We start from the raw sequence: 14,993 nt of genomic DNA, 5'->3' as shown, positions 1-14,993 counted from the left end.
CTGATTATTTCGTCACATGCAAGGCAACGCGGCGTTGTATTTTTCAGAGGGAGGAGAGAATCTAATTATTTTGCTACAAATAGAGCATGGTGCATTTCCTGTCTACGCTACTTCAATCCAGTAGATGTCACTTGTCATTAAAAGTAAACAGATTAACGGATTAGACTTGTTTTGATTAATTCATCCAGATATGATGCACCTCCCTGCTTTGATAGAGTTATGTTTTATCAATTACATATCAGATGCTTTAAATCTCGGGACAAACATTAAAGGGCTGTTATAAAATCCAACCCCCCCCATCTCTGCAAGTAACCGCATCCCTCCGCACTAACAATCTGCGAGGCCCGGCTGGATGACAGCACACCTGACGGCAGAGTGGTGTCAGCTGGCTCCGGGGCTTTGACGACAGACCGGGAAGAGCCGCCATCCCGTCAGGGGATCAGCGGTGCAAATCAGCAATGGTAATAGAGATGCTGCACCCCGAACGCTGTCACCAAAAGCCCACAGTGTGATGCCTCAGCACAGCTCTCGGCCATTGTTCTCCCCCTGTGCTCTTTGATTCGAGCTGCAGCCGAACGCGCCTGCTCGACATCACATCCTGCCGCGGACCACCGAGGCTCCTCTTGCTCAGGCTCAGCCACCATCGGACGCTGCGGTCAGTCCGACGGCGTGATCTTCCCCACGCAGTTAGGCTGCAAGTTAGCTTCAGAGATGGTTGTAGATGTTTCCGTCATAATTCAATCATTGTTGCAGTCTTTATTTTATGTAGATGTATACACGCATGCATGTGTTACCCAACAGATGCTTCTAAATTCTGATAAATTAATCCCATAATATTCACCCGAGAATGCAGTTTGACTAGTTTGCAAATAGTTGGCATCCACAAGAGCCTAAAGAACATGTCCCTCCATGTTGAATTGCGAGCTTTCTTTTTATCGCGCAAACTTTGTCAAGAATTGTGTAGTTTTCTTTCTCCAGAGACGGAGCCTCTGTCGAAATAATGTTTGTTTTTTTCAAAATAAGACCTCAATCAATGTGATTATTTTCCTTTTTAATCTGACTAATTTAGAGTGTTTGTGAAGTCGGGGATAGGACATAAACGAAAGCCGGCCATTTCATTTAAATCTAAGTCTTTGTTTTTTTTAAACTGCCGCAGCACAAATGGCCTTTCTTTCCACATCTGCTCCAAAGTGCTATTTTATCTGAGCTACGGTCCAATAGCACAGCAGCAGCCTTGTAAGGAATGTGCCAGGGCAGCAATTGTGGTGTCCGTTGAGGAGAACTTTGATCTCAAACCATTTCAAACTGCAGGCCGTCGCAGCTTTACCCTCCCACACCACATAAAATCATCTTGTTTTCATTTTTGTATCTCTTTTCAATCAACTATAACTGCTCCTAAATTAAAATACAAGAGGGCTCGTGATTGCGGCGCCAATGCCAAGCCGTGCGTGACGCCAACATCGATGCACAATTGCTCAGCCCGTGGAAATTATTTATTTAACACAGTATCCTTGACATGAGCGAGTTCCTCGACATCAGCATTCTTATTCCAGGCGCTGATATCAGTGTATCAGGTGAGTGTTCACTGTTCACTCTTGCATTTAATTAACGAATAGCAAATAGATTCAAGAGCTACATTATCCACATTTCCCAACAGCCTGCAGGAGGTGAGCTGCCTTGTGCATGCAGAGCACCACCATGGATGAGAGCGACTGGTCTAATTGGCTGCGACTAAACTTTGCTGCGCGGCACCTTCTAATTGTCTATTCCTCAAACTTTATCCACGCCAGGTTATGCCAGGGGTGCACCCGTGTGTTCAGCATAACGCAGCAGAGCACTGTTGTTCCTACTGATGCTCTACTCACGTAGACCGCCGTAAAAATAGATCCAGAGAGTGAAGACAGCCTTAGGTGTCATTCTCCAGAGATGTGTTGGGGTGCAGGTTTTTTTTATCATCTGCACTATCTCTTGCTTTCTTTTTTATCACTGAAAGCGTACGACCGTGACTCTTTATGTCCTGTCTGTGGTGGCGTGGGGCATGGGGTGCTCTTCTCCCATAATGCATTGGAAGACAGTCGAGGGACTAAACTATACAACACACAGGAGGAAATGACCACGCATCGGATAACCACAGGCCTCTCTCCGGCTTCCGAAACATTCACCTGAAACCATGTGACGCTTGGGATCATTCAGACTTCGCAGTCGATGTAATGTTTCTGCCAGAATGAGAAGAGGAGGTCTCCAAAGGGCTGAGGGAGGTCTGTGTAGGCAGCGGATGATGGCTGTTTATTATTACATTAAAATGTGGCTCGGTCCCCTTGTAAAGGCAGAATCCTGTGGTTTCTTTCCATCTGCGTTGGGTCTGTAACATTAGGGCTCTAAATGAGACCATTTTTGCCCAGTCCAACCGGGGTTATGGATTCATATGTCATCGCAAATGTCCCCTCTTTCGTACTCAACCCCACAGCTTCTTACTCCTACAACAATGCCCAGACAATCACGCTCTCCCGCCTCCAGTCTCCCGGAATCTAATCCTTCTGTTTGTCCCCTCAAGCACCGTCCGTGTCTGCCTGACCAACTCCGCGCTCCCGCTCATCCTCCCCGCCCCTCCGTACCACATCCCGGCACCCACCCCCCCAAGGCCTGGCAAAGGATTTGTGCTCTGACAAAAAGGAGAATCTCTTTCCCATCTCTGTAGCCTCAGCTAGTTATCATGCCCAGGAAACATGCTGACTCTCTGGAGTGACGCCTCGAGGTGAAGTCTAAGTAAGAATCCATATTTTAACTGCTAAATGCCCCCTCACTTTTAAATACAGGCAATGCCTCCAGGAACTCCCATCATATTTTAAGAATACACTCTTTAACTCTATCGTTGCTCTCATCCAGCAGAGAAACAATTGCAGATTAATCCGGGAGGTTTGGAGCAGCTCTCCAGTCAGACTTCCAGACAGCTTTTTTTTTATTGTCCAGGCTCTTTTATTATTCTTAAGAAAACTGGGATCTGCTGATTGAAGCTCAGGATTCAGCTCAGGATTCACCTTTTCAGACATTTTCACAGCCTCCTTTGCTTTTGATTGACAGACTCCTTCAAAACACGCATTAAAAGAGGATACGATGTTTGCACAGTGATATAATAGCACTGGCAGGGGGAAATACGTTAATGCATACGCTGTACATCTAAGGGAAATAACCAAGAGCGAGAAAAGTTCTCAATCTAGAGAGAAAAAAATATGGCAAGTTGGGAAATGGGGAGATTAGCAGGTTTAGAATGCCCAATAACAATATTAAGGAAGCAGCGTTGATATCACTTACCTGAGCTCTAAAAGCTTTTCTCACTATCAGATGCGGACGCAGTGAAAAAGGCCGATGCCAGGAACGATTCGGCTCTCTGCTTTGTTTGCTGGAGAGAGTTAAAAAAAATAAAAAAAGAGAGCGGCGGAACGGTGGAAAAGCAGCAGCCCCGCGGTATCGATCCGGGCGGACTGGTGCAGCGCAGGCCGGGCCTGTTCTGCTGTATCAGTGCTTTGCCGACTTTTACGAGGGGCGCTCGCGAGAGCCGGGGTGGCGGGGCGAGGGGGTGGAGGAGAAGCGTGGCCACACGCCTGCTTCAAGGAGTCATCTTTCTGTTGTATAGGTGAGAAGCCATTAGTAAACTGATCTTTTTCAGCAGGAAATTTAATGGTCTACTAACTGTATTTACAAGCTATTCAATTTGATCAAGGCTGTGATCTTAAATCATTTATTATACACCGCTGGGCTTTCCGTCACATATAAGGTTTCATCCGCATTTTCATTCATTAATTTCCTTTCTGCTTCTTATATAATCCCATCAGTGTATAATAGGGGAAGGGGTGGTCTAATCATATATTTTAATGCGGGGAACGCATTGACCCGGCCTGGGTTCAGCCCTTCTGTGTGTCCCTTTAGCAAAAATATTGTCTCGTCTTTCCAGTCGGTTAAACATCAAAAGCCAGGGAAAGGGGAAATGTTAAAATATGGAGATAGGAAGCATCTCACTGGGGCTATACTGATTAGTGTACCAATCATTGTCATCAGAATTAATTTGCCGGTGGCAGATTGAGAAAATGAAACTTTTGTCTGACTAATGGCGATGCTCTTGCACACTCCCGTTCTCCGAGACCCCCCCCGACTCTTGTTATTAGCCTTTCCCTCCACTTGCACGGGCAATGTGGGGAATCTCTTTGTGTGTCTCTGCACACCGCCAAGCCAGGTTGTGAGCTTAATTGAGGAAATGACAATGACAGTAATGCACATGCCGTTGACATTCTTGTCTTATATTCATTAGTCATTTTTTTTCTTCCATCTGGAAGTCGTGATAAGGTTGACCGCCGGTGTCATAAAATCCATAGATTGAGCCCTGGATCACGGCTTTCTGACTTTAGCCGAGTTACACAGAATCATTGTTTCTATCCACATGTGTATCATACAGCATCTTTAAACACATGTCCCAGTTGTTACGACCCAGTCTTGCTGCTTCGCTGGGGACGTTCTTACATCCTGTGTAATTCAGTCCCTTCTGCTGTGTTGCTATTATCGCTGAAGTCCACAACCTCCCTCTGTTTATGTATCTTATATAATCTTCGGAATAATGATTCTGCAAAAGGCTGTTAAATATTTAGGCGTGTTTAATATTTAATAGTATTTTCTGACTTTGGGGAGTGAACTTTATAAGGTCAGAAAAACCTCCCTCACTCGCCGTAAATGATGGAGTCTGGAGATGTAACAGTTGCCGATGGTCCCGCTGAGCACCTACAGAGCGCTGTCATGCCACAGGAAAGTAAAAGAGATGAAAAACTTGCTCCGTATCAAAGGTGTTCATTTGTTGTCTCTCTGTTTGCAGCACCCCCATCGGCGCGTGACCTTCTCCACCGCCAACCCCGTGCAGGACCTGCAGGATGCTTCTCAGCACAGCTATTATGACAGCGGCTTGGAGGAGTCAGAAACTCCGAGCAGCAAGTCGTCGTCTGGTCCTCGCATTGGGCCTCTGACCCTGCCCGAGGACCACTATGAGAGAACCACCCCAGACGGCAGCATTGGCGAGACCGAGCACCCCGAAAACGGTACGGTGTCGATGTCGTAAGGGGCGAACGCTGGCTCCAGGCTGGCGTTGCCAGGTTTCGAAGTTGTATTTTTCAGTGGGCGGCATCAGAGCTGGTTTTTGCAACGTCTCCTTGCTCCTCATCAGCGGGGCCCCTGTCAGACACCGTTAATGACCCTCGCTCACAAGTGTGCTAATTAAAAAGCCCAACTAATGGAGCGTTTGCCCTCTAAATAAATCTGAACCGTGGCATCTGCCCCGGCATCGCTTTGTTTACTCAAAGCCTTTCCTCGCCATTAGCTGGACCCATGTTGCACTGCAGCTTAGGCATGCAGCAGCCATAATTTCTGGTGCAGAAATCAATCCGCAGTATTGACCTGTGAGGCATAATAGTCATTTATCTGTCGCATGGTACAAACACAACCTATTACCAGTTTCAAAAGGCAATATGATGGCTGATCCACGCGGTGCATTTTTCAGTCAATACAGCTGCACCTCAGTGAGGATCCGTTAGGACGCCCAGTTGATTTATATGGATGTATTTGCTTGTTTTTGGTTTTCACTGCATGAAATGGAATTAATCTCTGCATTTCTTTAGATACAGTTTAGTTCTTTCAAAATAAGGCACCTGTGGATCTGTAACCTTGCTATAATTAGCAAAAAATACTGAAACTAGAACTTTTAATCCTAAGTGAAGCTAACAACAAGCAAAAACAATTAGCTCATAGTTTATCCCATCTCAAAAGTGATGGGCTGCATTTTCTCCATATAACCATGTTAAAACAAGGCATATTCAGCCTATATACATCGTTACTTCACCGAGGAGGGACTTTTAGAATATTATTCTTGTCTTTTATTCTTGTCTTCAGCCATAAAAACTTCTTCTTTTACATTAATTAACATTAAGTGCTTGCACCATAAAGCAAGCACTGGAAGCGTTTAGAGGTGTGCAAAAGAAAATCACCATTTTGTCTGTTGCTACTCCATTTTGTCAAAAGTGTTATTGTACTTCACATAAAAGTGAGTCTCTTTCCAAGTCATTAATTCTTTTATATATGTTTGAATAAGGCTGAGAATATGAGGGCTGAAAAAAAACTACAATTTAAAAGAGAATATTTTGTTCATAAACCAGGAAAGAGGAAAATCTTCAAATAAACATGATCCTCCTTGACGCAACCAGTTGACTGTAACGGTGTAACGAGTTTGGCTCTCGTTATCTTAACAAAACCAGTCCATCCACCCCCTCTCCCAGCATAGACCAGTTACCCTCTGCCCCTGTCTCATTCCAGTCTTTCTGACGTGCCTTCCAGTAGTACTGGTGGAGCTAAACCAGCTCAGGTTTAAACACTATGAGATTACATTGTGGTTTTTTTCATCACATTAAAACTATGCATATATTTTGCCATCATCGTTAAATCTTGTAGTTCCATTATCATTTGGTTTTCCAGCAGCAAAAAGTGGCTTCCTGCTCTTTGTTGTCAACAGCAGGAGCGCAAGATTGTGAGGGAAGCCGCAGTTAAAGAATGAAAGGACGGCACAACATGGGGGAGATGTTAGCAGTGATGATAGTGGGGACTCCGAGTGTCTGACAAGGACGCCAAGCCCACGAGCGCACGTGCGCTGGGAGATGCACAGATGAACCACTAACCAAGGATAGACCTCATTAAAACGTGATTCTCCCTGCAGGGAGATAACAAAGAGCCCACGTAAACTGAAGGATTAGACGGAGAAATCAAAGGAGATGGAGGAATTCCTCCCTGGTTCCACCTGAATAGAGATGAAAAGTCTTTTTCTTTTCTTATTTTCCTGTAAGCATTTGAGTGGCAGAGTGACAGGTCGCACTGATGGGAGGCTTTATTCATGACAGGCGAGATGACTGACAGGCAAAAAAATTGGAAGGTGAGCACGACGTGTCCCTCCATTTGAGATGGATAAAACACAATATACGAGGGCCTCGCTGTCAGCCCGTGCATCACTGGGCCCCGGAAATATCGACACAGACGTGATTTGTTCTACAATTTGAACTCCGACTTTGCTAAATGTACATTTACATACGGCGCGTCAGTGGCCTGCAAAGGGGACTTCGACACCCCCTCCCCAGCTGCCCATTGGAATTAAAGTCACTCCGACTGCATTGGTCTTGTCTGACATGAGGCGAACACGTGAAGCTTCTGCTCTGATCTCGCGCAACTCGATTCAAGCCAAGCTAATGTTAATTAGCGCCAGAGCGATCGGTGGCGTCTGATAGCTTTACTTGAAGTGTCCAGAATCTCACAGACGTCATGTGATCTGGTTTTATTGGATCGGATGGTGGAGAGGCTCGCTGGTTCACTAAAGCAGACATCAGCATATTCCCCACGGTGCTTGTCTTTGGAATTCAGAGGAGACTCGGTCCAGAGCGGCAACATTTCTGATATATGTCATGTATGCTGCCTGATCTGCAGCAATTAATTTCTGCAGATCTTCTTTCCGTACGCCTGAGCAGCTGCTCCCCCACTTCTAATTCCTGTCTTTAGGCTGTGTTAAAGCACACTCCATTTCAGTTCCCCCCCGTGTGTGTTTTACACTTCTGTTCGTCTGTGCTGGGTGCAGATTGCCCAGCTCTCAGCTAATCCCAGCAAATTTATTTATCACACGCGCTGCTGCGTAGGTTATTGGAATTCCATACGTTTAAATTCAAAACGCCAATCCTCAATACATTTTAAGCGGTTTTAATAGACTAGTGATAATCACTTAGCTTCCTGGCAACGACGCCAATCGACTGTTACTGTAGTTTTGTGACATCATTCATTTAACGTTTAGTCTGCATTTTAACAAAATCCTCCTGCTGGACATTATATGAATATAGGAAGGTGATTTAGGTGCACGTGACTCCTCCCTCTCATCCTCCCCCCTCCTTTCTAGTCTTTTATAATAAACACAATTTTCAGTACGTGATGGTAGGCATCGTGTTCCAGACCACCTTGAGCGGCAGCCTTGAACGCCTCCTGCACGCTTGTTTTGACAGTGCTGAGCTCATCAATAAGCCACACTAATGATGTAAAACCTGTGTTTGCATCAGGGCCCAGATGCCCACTGTGAAATCTTTAGCACTTGAAGCTTTAAATGACCCAATCATGGCCACTTGCAGCTATTTGAGACATCCGTTTCAGGTAGGCGTTGCTGTTGTGCAGCACAATAAGCAAGTTCAGAATAAATTCCCCACATAATATATACACAGTGGTTTCCAGGCAATTTAAAGGCAATGTGTGTTTTATGAAATAAATGGTTTAATCAATGTCTGAAGCAGCACTAAAAGCCAAAAATAGACCACAGGGATCGTTTTCATTTGATATAACACTCGCATGCTTTGTTGTGGGTTGTTTATGGGCTCTATAGGGAAAGCTTTCTCCATTCTATATGACACACAACTAGAAGAATGGGTATCATTCCAGTATTTGTATTTCTTGAATACCGGTTTGATACGAGAGGAAAGCTGTAAATGTGATCTGAAGGGATGGGGGGGGGGGGGGTCCCGCCATAGACCTGGAGCAAGCCTGTAGATGGAGCAGACATTTTACCAATGCTGGCTGCAATCACGCACGCTTTCAGTGCTTCTCCATCAGGGCTACGCTATGAAAGCAGGCATTAACAGAGTGCACCGTATGCACAGATACCAGTATCTGCACGCGCACACGCATACACACACACTCATGTTACACACTCCTCAATTGACCACAGATGGAGGAATTTTGCTGTGGCCGGTTGCCCAGTGTCAGGTGTCTTCCCTCCTGCAGACTCACAGCCATATGGCCTATTAAGGAGGGTGAGGTGAAATTGAATAAATGGCAACTCGATGGTAATGGAATTCTTTAATAGTCCTGTCTGATCCGGCAGTTTTGGAGACTTCTGCAGAAGAGTGGCGTTAGAAACGATCGGCCAGGCCACATTATTGAATATAGGAGGAGTGTGCATATTAATATGCTCATAATCTCGGGTACATTGCTCAGGCCATGCTCACAGGGCTGCTGTGTGTTGCCCTCCACTCCACCGCTTCTATTGATTTCATTTTTTTTCTGTTGTTTTCAGATAAATAGGTCACTATAAGAGCCTAACTGGAGCAGAATTAAAGGTGTCAACCCTGGATTAGGCTTTGACACCACCGACAATGCAGCAACCGTGCCCCTTTCAGTAATAACTTTATGGAACGCTGCAGCTGAATCCAAAACGGGACTGATGATGTGTCAGCGTCTCACGGTTAGCAATGCGTCTGGGTTTCCCTTCGCCTAATTTGAGCGTGGCCGATAACAATGGCAGTGGCGATCATCCGTCCCCAAATTTGGCCTGCACACACTGTAGCGTAGACGAGATGCGTATCATTACTCAGACCAGTAGCTGTAAAGAAGTGCCTTATTTTCTCGCAGAGTAAACTGGCACACCGTGATTTCTACGCATTTGCAGCTACATTTAATTTAGAAGGAACCTGAATAGTGCTCTATTATCCCACATATAAATCCACCTCTTTCATTCACTTTCATACTACCCGTCTTTTCAACATAAAAGAGATTTCTCTGTAGTTTCATCATTGTGTCCAACTGACTCCGAGGCTTCGGTAACACTGGTGAAAACACTGTGCTTTTATCATAGCCTGAGACCTATTCGGTGCAGTAGTCTAACCGGGGGTCATTTAGCATGTCAGGATGAAGAAAAAAGGGGAAAATGCCTAAAAGAAATGTGCTATTTTACACTGAAACATCTGTTGAATAGCAGAGAAATGGTCATATCAAGTCATATGAGTTATGTCCTAACTGATTTAGTGGTAGATTTGTGGAACGTTTTTTCCAAACACTGTATATCTAAGTCCGATCTATGCTAGCTCTCCAGGTCTTAGCCACCATAAATATAACATGGACAAAAACCCAGATGAGTGTTTTTGAATTATGCCTCTAGTGACACATTTAAGCCCACATTAGAGACCATAAATAGTGCTTTTAACACCACCATGCCACAAAAACTGTCTGGTTTTAGCTCTAAGCTTGTAAAATGAATGAGTGAGCCAGTATGCCTATACGCTTTAGATGTTTCACTTTAACAAATGTAGATGACTCTGTACTTGGGATGCAAAGAAAAAGGTTTTCTAGCAGCCTGCTCTCACCGCGCCACGTGAGTCTGGCCGACATCACTCTGAAGCAGCAGGTCCGAAGGTGGTAATGTACATGTAGACGATGGTATAGCAGGAATTAGAAAAGCCAAGTTCCAATGAATGCTTTGTCCATGTAGCTGGTGGTTGGGTTGGATTATATTTGTGGAAGACAAATAAGGAAAGGAGATTGTTCCTCTAAGTGGCTCTTACCCAGGCACCCCGGCTCTGACTCACAGAGCAGGTGAAGAACCCAGCTTTGGGGAGGGCTGCCAAACTTCCCTCTAACTAGTGTTGCGCCCCGATGATGGGTGGCACTTGAGGGACTGGAATTGTACCAAGCAATGCTGATGAATTCCTGACTTCCAGGGAGTCAGAGGAGTGGCTCCACTCAGTCCGGCATATTTCTGAGTTCCCTCTTAATGAAGATGGCTACACTCCGTAGCAGCTCTCGCTGCACCATGTTATTTATTTATATATAGTGGAATTGTCCTCCTGGCATATGGATCAATGCTTAATTTGCAGTTTTGTGTTAACATGGTATATCACACAGTCGATATTTCACATGCCTTCAGCTAAGTGGAAATGACTTGAATTATTCTTGCTCAACCCCACGGCCCAGCATATTACAGTGTCATGCATAAAATGTGACTTAACAAACATTTTACTGCTCTATTGGCCACAAAAGCGTGGCTGCCGGAGCCTCGGATGCATCTCCCACGCTGGTCCCAGGAATTTGGGTGCACTTTAAAACCTCATCTTTGGCTCAGAGTACGTTTGTTCTCAAACCTAAAATGGTGTAATTTAGAAAGACTTTGACGTTTGGGCACTCTGTAGCTAGCACGTGTACATGTCATATGTGCTTTTTGTTGTCTGCCTTTTGCTCAAATTAAAGAGCAAACTTGTTTGAGTCCATATGTTTGTGGGCCACTTCCCAGTTTTCCCCCTTTTGTGTATTTACCTCTCGCATGGTTTTCTCCCGAGGCCACAAACACTTGTCACTCATCTTGACAAGCTGTCTCGCCTAAAGATGAGCTTCCGTCAAACTCAGCCACCGCCAGAGCTGGAAAATAGATGGCAAAAGCAGCCACAGGTGCTTTTATTATTCCATACATCCATATGTATTTGTGTTTGTTTTCCCATATTATGCAATTTCCATGGTTCTTGAGACAAAACCATGATGAATATGTTCAATATTGAACAATATTGTGCTGCATTCAGGGTCACAAACAGATCCGTTTAAACGTGCATGACCCAATTCGTCCATTAGTGCATTCATTTTTAATGCGTCTCTCACACTGCAGTGGATGTCCTGTCCATTTATGTTACACTGATATGCTAAAACATTTATATTATTCTCTTTTAATGTAGACAAAAGATGGTGTATTTTAAAAACACGGTCCTCTTCCAATGACCCAGAACCTTCCCATAATGAAGCGTTAATCCCTCATCCGCCTTCTCATTCACACATTAGGTCAACTGTATTTTTAGGCTGGATTTAGCTGGTTCGGGTGTGAATGGAAACAGCAATTTATTTGTCGTATTTTTACAGGCTGGAGCTCAAACTCTGTCAAACAGTAGGAAATGATCTGATGATCACCCGAGGAAGGCGAATTGTGGCTGGAACCACTGCGCTGACCTCAAAGCCCGGGACGACGGACCCCTTTCCATCGTGTTTTGCATTTCTGTCTACATGCAGAGACCAGGAGTTGGTTTTTCTCTAATATTCTATAGGTTCAGTATAGATGAATATGCCCCGTTTCTTTAATGAAAACCTCTTCAGGAAAGCAATCATCTGGTTCGGGATATGGAGGGCTACAGCAATATTGTAAATTCACTGCCGTGGCCTCTCTGTTGCTCAAAAAGGCAATTTTCATATTTCATCACATCATAAATTTGAATTGTCCTGCTCCAAATGCAGCGCTTTTCTGTTTCGGGCATTGTGGGAACAGAGCTTTCCGTCTGGCCGCATTAGTATGCTGACTTTCCCGGAGAATTGTCAGTCATGCAGCAAGTCTCCATCTATCGTAAATGGTCAAATAAAGCTTTGCCTCTCCGGAGCCGTTATTTAGCTGCCGCATGGGCTGCTTACATGATTCCAAAAGATCAGATTTGGCGAGATTATGCGGCCGGTTTAACCATATTCTAAACACGACGCACCTGCTGCGGCTGCATTATTTAAATCTGGGCGTATTAAAGTTTATCTCTTTATCACTTGTGCTGATGTTTTGCCTGGAAAGCATCCAAGCGGCACGTTGCTCCAGTAGCAACCACGGCCGCCTCGTTTCCCTTTTTGGGTTGGATGTGATTTACGTTCACACGAGCGGCGGCGGCAGCCAAAGGCCGACCTAAGTCGCCCCAGATGGCTCAGGAAATTGTTGAGAATACGTCACCATGGCGATAGCTCTTAACACATTTATTTTTTCCCGCTTTTCCACGTACATTTGGGCTTATTCGGACCGTCTGTGGTCCCGCAGGCCGCGAAAATCAAAGGAATTAACAAAACAAAAAGAGAGGGGCGCTTTTGAACTTTATCCATTTAGTATGTCAGTGAGATCAATGAGTGAAAGATAGCGGGCATAAAAGGGTGCACAGGACTTAACATCAGGGGAAATCATCCGAGAAGAAAAATCACATCCTTTTTAAATAATTAGAGCTGTAGATCACATATAAATGAAAGACTTTGATTTTCACATTGATGAAAATTACCCATGCCTACGTTATTTGCCATGGCCGTTCCTGCCCTCCACTCCTTTAAATCAAGACTGTGAAATCAGTAATGGATTAAATTGAGGCTCTCCCATGCAGGTTAGGACGTGGGCAGCAGGGAAAAATATCAAAAATAGAGAAAAGATGAGAGCAGATCAGCAACGCAGCACGGCCTGAACACAACATGTCCATTACTTTAAGTGTTTCCTCCTTAATGCGCGCGGGGGACAGGGAAGTTAGAGCCACATTAAAAAGTCAGTCTGAATGTTTTCTGCAAAATGAATCATCTTCTTTCGGCTAATATGAAGCCGTGGAACGCCGCCACTGCGAGGGGAGCGGGAGGAAGGCCTCAAAGGCAGGGACCAGGAAATGGTTCTTTTCATGTGGAGAAGAAAGAAAAGTTGAGCGTCAGACAGAAATAGACGACTCCTCACCTTGGTGTCAAACACGGCGAAGGGTCCCGTGATCAAACCGTCCGTCTAATTACGATGACATCATTGACTAATTACCAGATTTCAGCCCGGACCTAAAAAAAAAGGGTGTTTTTCCTTCTGATTTTTCTTTCCCCACCATTTCTACCCTGAGCAGCACCACTAATTATTACTTTTTCATGGCTCGAAACGTGGCAGAAACAGACCTCTGGAGCTCATCCCAGATGTTCAAAAGCTTTGGTGTCTGTGAAGTTACCTTCCTCACTCTTGACCTACGTCGTTATACTTTAATAGAGTTATACTTTCTGGCAAAGGGGGTGGGTGTGTGTGTGTGTGGGAGGGTGGGAATTAAAGGAGAGATAAAATGAGAAAAAAAAACAGTCGGTCTATTGGGTGTCCAGTCACAGCCTCTTGCTGCAGGGATTTAGTCTACATGGCTTTGAGCTTTTCTAATTAAATTACACAGAAAACTGAATGGGAAATGTGCGATTTCTCATTTCAGGAGAGCGAGAAAAGGAAACAAGGAAAAGGAGGATGAGAGAGAAATTGAGTTTGATAATGCCAGCAGATTACTACATTTCTGCTTTGGATACATGAGCAATGTGCTGCTGTACTCCAAAAAGAAATTAGTTTTTGCTAATTTAGCTAAGGAAAATATATAGAAACTGCAGATCACTTATATAACTACTAATCAACATGTTAAAAAAGCAGTCATTAATTGGGAAACGAGCAGCAGGGAGCCAACCTGCTGTGAAAAACTGTCAAAGAAAGCAGTCCTAAAAAAACAACTTAGCTTTATGAATCAGTTATCACCTGCAAAAGACACTAAGCCTAAGCATGCTAACTTTGGTGAGTGCTGTAAAACATTAAAAATGTTATTGGAAGTAATGGGGCAACATTCTGTGCACTTTATTGTCGTTAGCTTTTAGTCTTATTACATTAAATCATCATCATGTTTTAGCAATGTCAAGCAATTAGCTTTGTTCTTACTTCTGAGTGAGGAGCAGCATTCAAATCGAGATCAGTGCATCTGTGCTTGCAGCATGATGCATCAGCTCCAGATCGGCCACATTAAAGATAAAAAAGAGAAGCGCGTTAATAAAAGACCTGCCTGGGTTAAAGAACAAATGCAAATTTCTAAATTTGGCACTGATGTCACCGTTGCTTTTCAAACTCAAGATCCTCATTTTATTCCGCCTCCCCGAAGGGTTCCCCGCATGAATATAAGATGGAATTCAGCATATAGAGTGATGCTGTTTATCATCCAGGCTGACTGCTCTAATAAAAGATTTAGACACAAGCATGGAGGCATCTTTTCTTCTGGAGTTAACCCGGTGGGTTGGCAGTCGACTGCAATCTGTTAAGTCGCAGATTAATCAAAACATTTTGGGAAATACAACAAAACACAAAATTCCAGTACAAAATAATATTCAAGTTCCCCCTTGGGCTTCTGTATAGAGGAAAGCTGATGACGTTAGAGCCTCAGCAATATGTGCATCCATTTAAAAGCCTGGATATAAACTAGGCTTTGGTTCTGAGGGTCATTACTGTAAAACAACATCATCAGGCAGGAACTGGTCCAGGTGACCCTGCAGGTGTAGCTATAGCATCATTATTTGGACTGGTCAATACTGTTGGTGGGCAGATTGGTTTTCTATTGTTTTTTAATATGGAT

The 14,993-nt window shown here is 44.3% G+C and overlaps 1 protein-coding gene across 1 annotated transcript in view; it reads left to right on the top strand.

The window, feature by feature from the left end:
• pcdh1a (protocadherin 1a) overlaps nt 1-14,993 on the top strand; it is a 69,879-nt gene that overhangs the window by 46,318 nt on the left and 8,568 nt on the right. The window contains exon 4 of the mRNA XM_057054317.1: nt 4,862-5,081. Coding sequence (XP_056910297.1) covers nt 4,862-5,081 — 220 coding nt within the window. The remainder of the gene's footprint in view (nt 1-4,861; nt 5,082-14,993) is intronic.

Source organism: Takifugu flavidus, chromosome 14 (genome assembly GCF_003711565.1).
Source record: "Takifugu flavidus isolate HTHZ2018 chromosome 14, ASM371156v2, whole genome shotgun sequence".
Taxonomy (NCBI): Eukaryota; Metazoa; Chordata; class Actinopteri; order Tetraodontiformes; family Tetraodontidae; genus Takifugu; species Takifugu flavidus.
The sequence above is the reverse complement of the archived record's forward strand: the minus strand, read 5'-3'. Positions and strand labels throughout refer to the sequence as shown.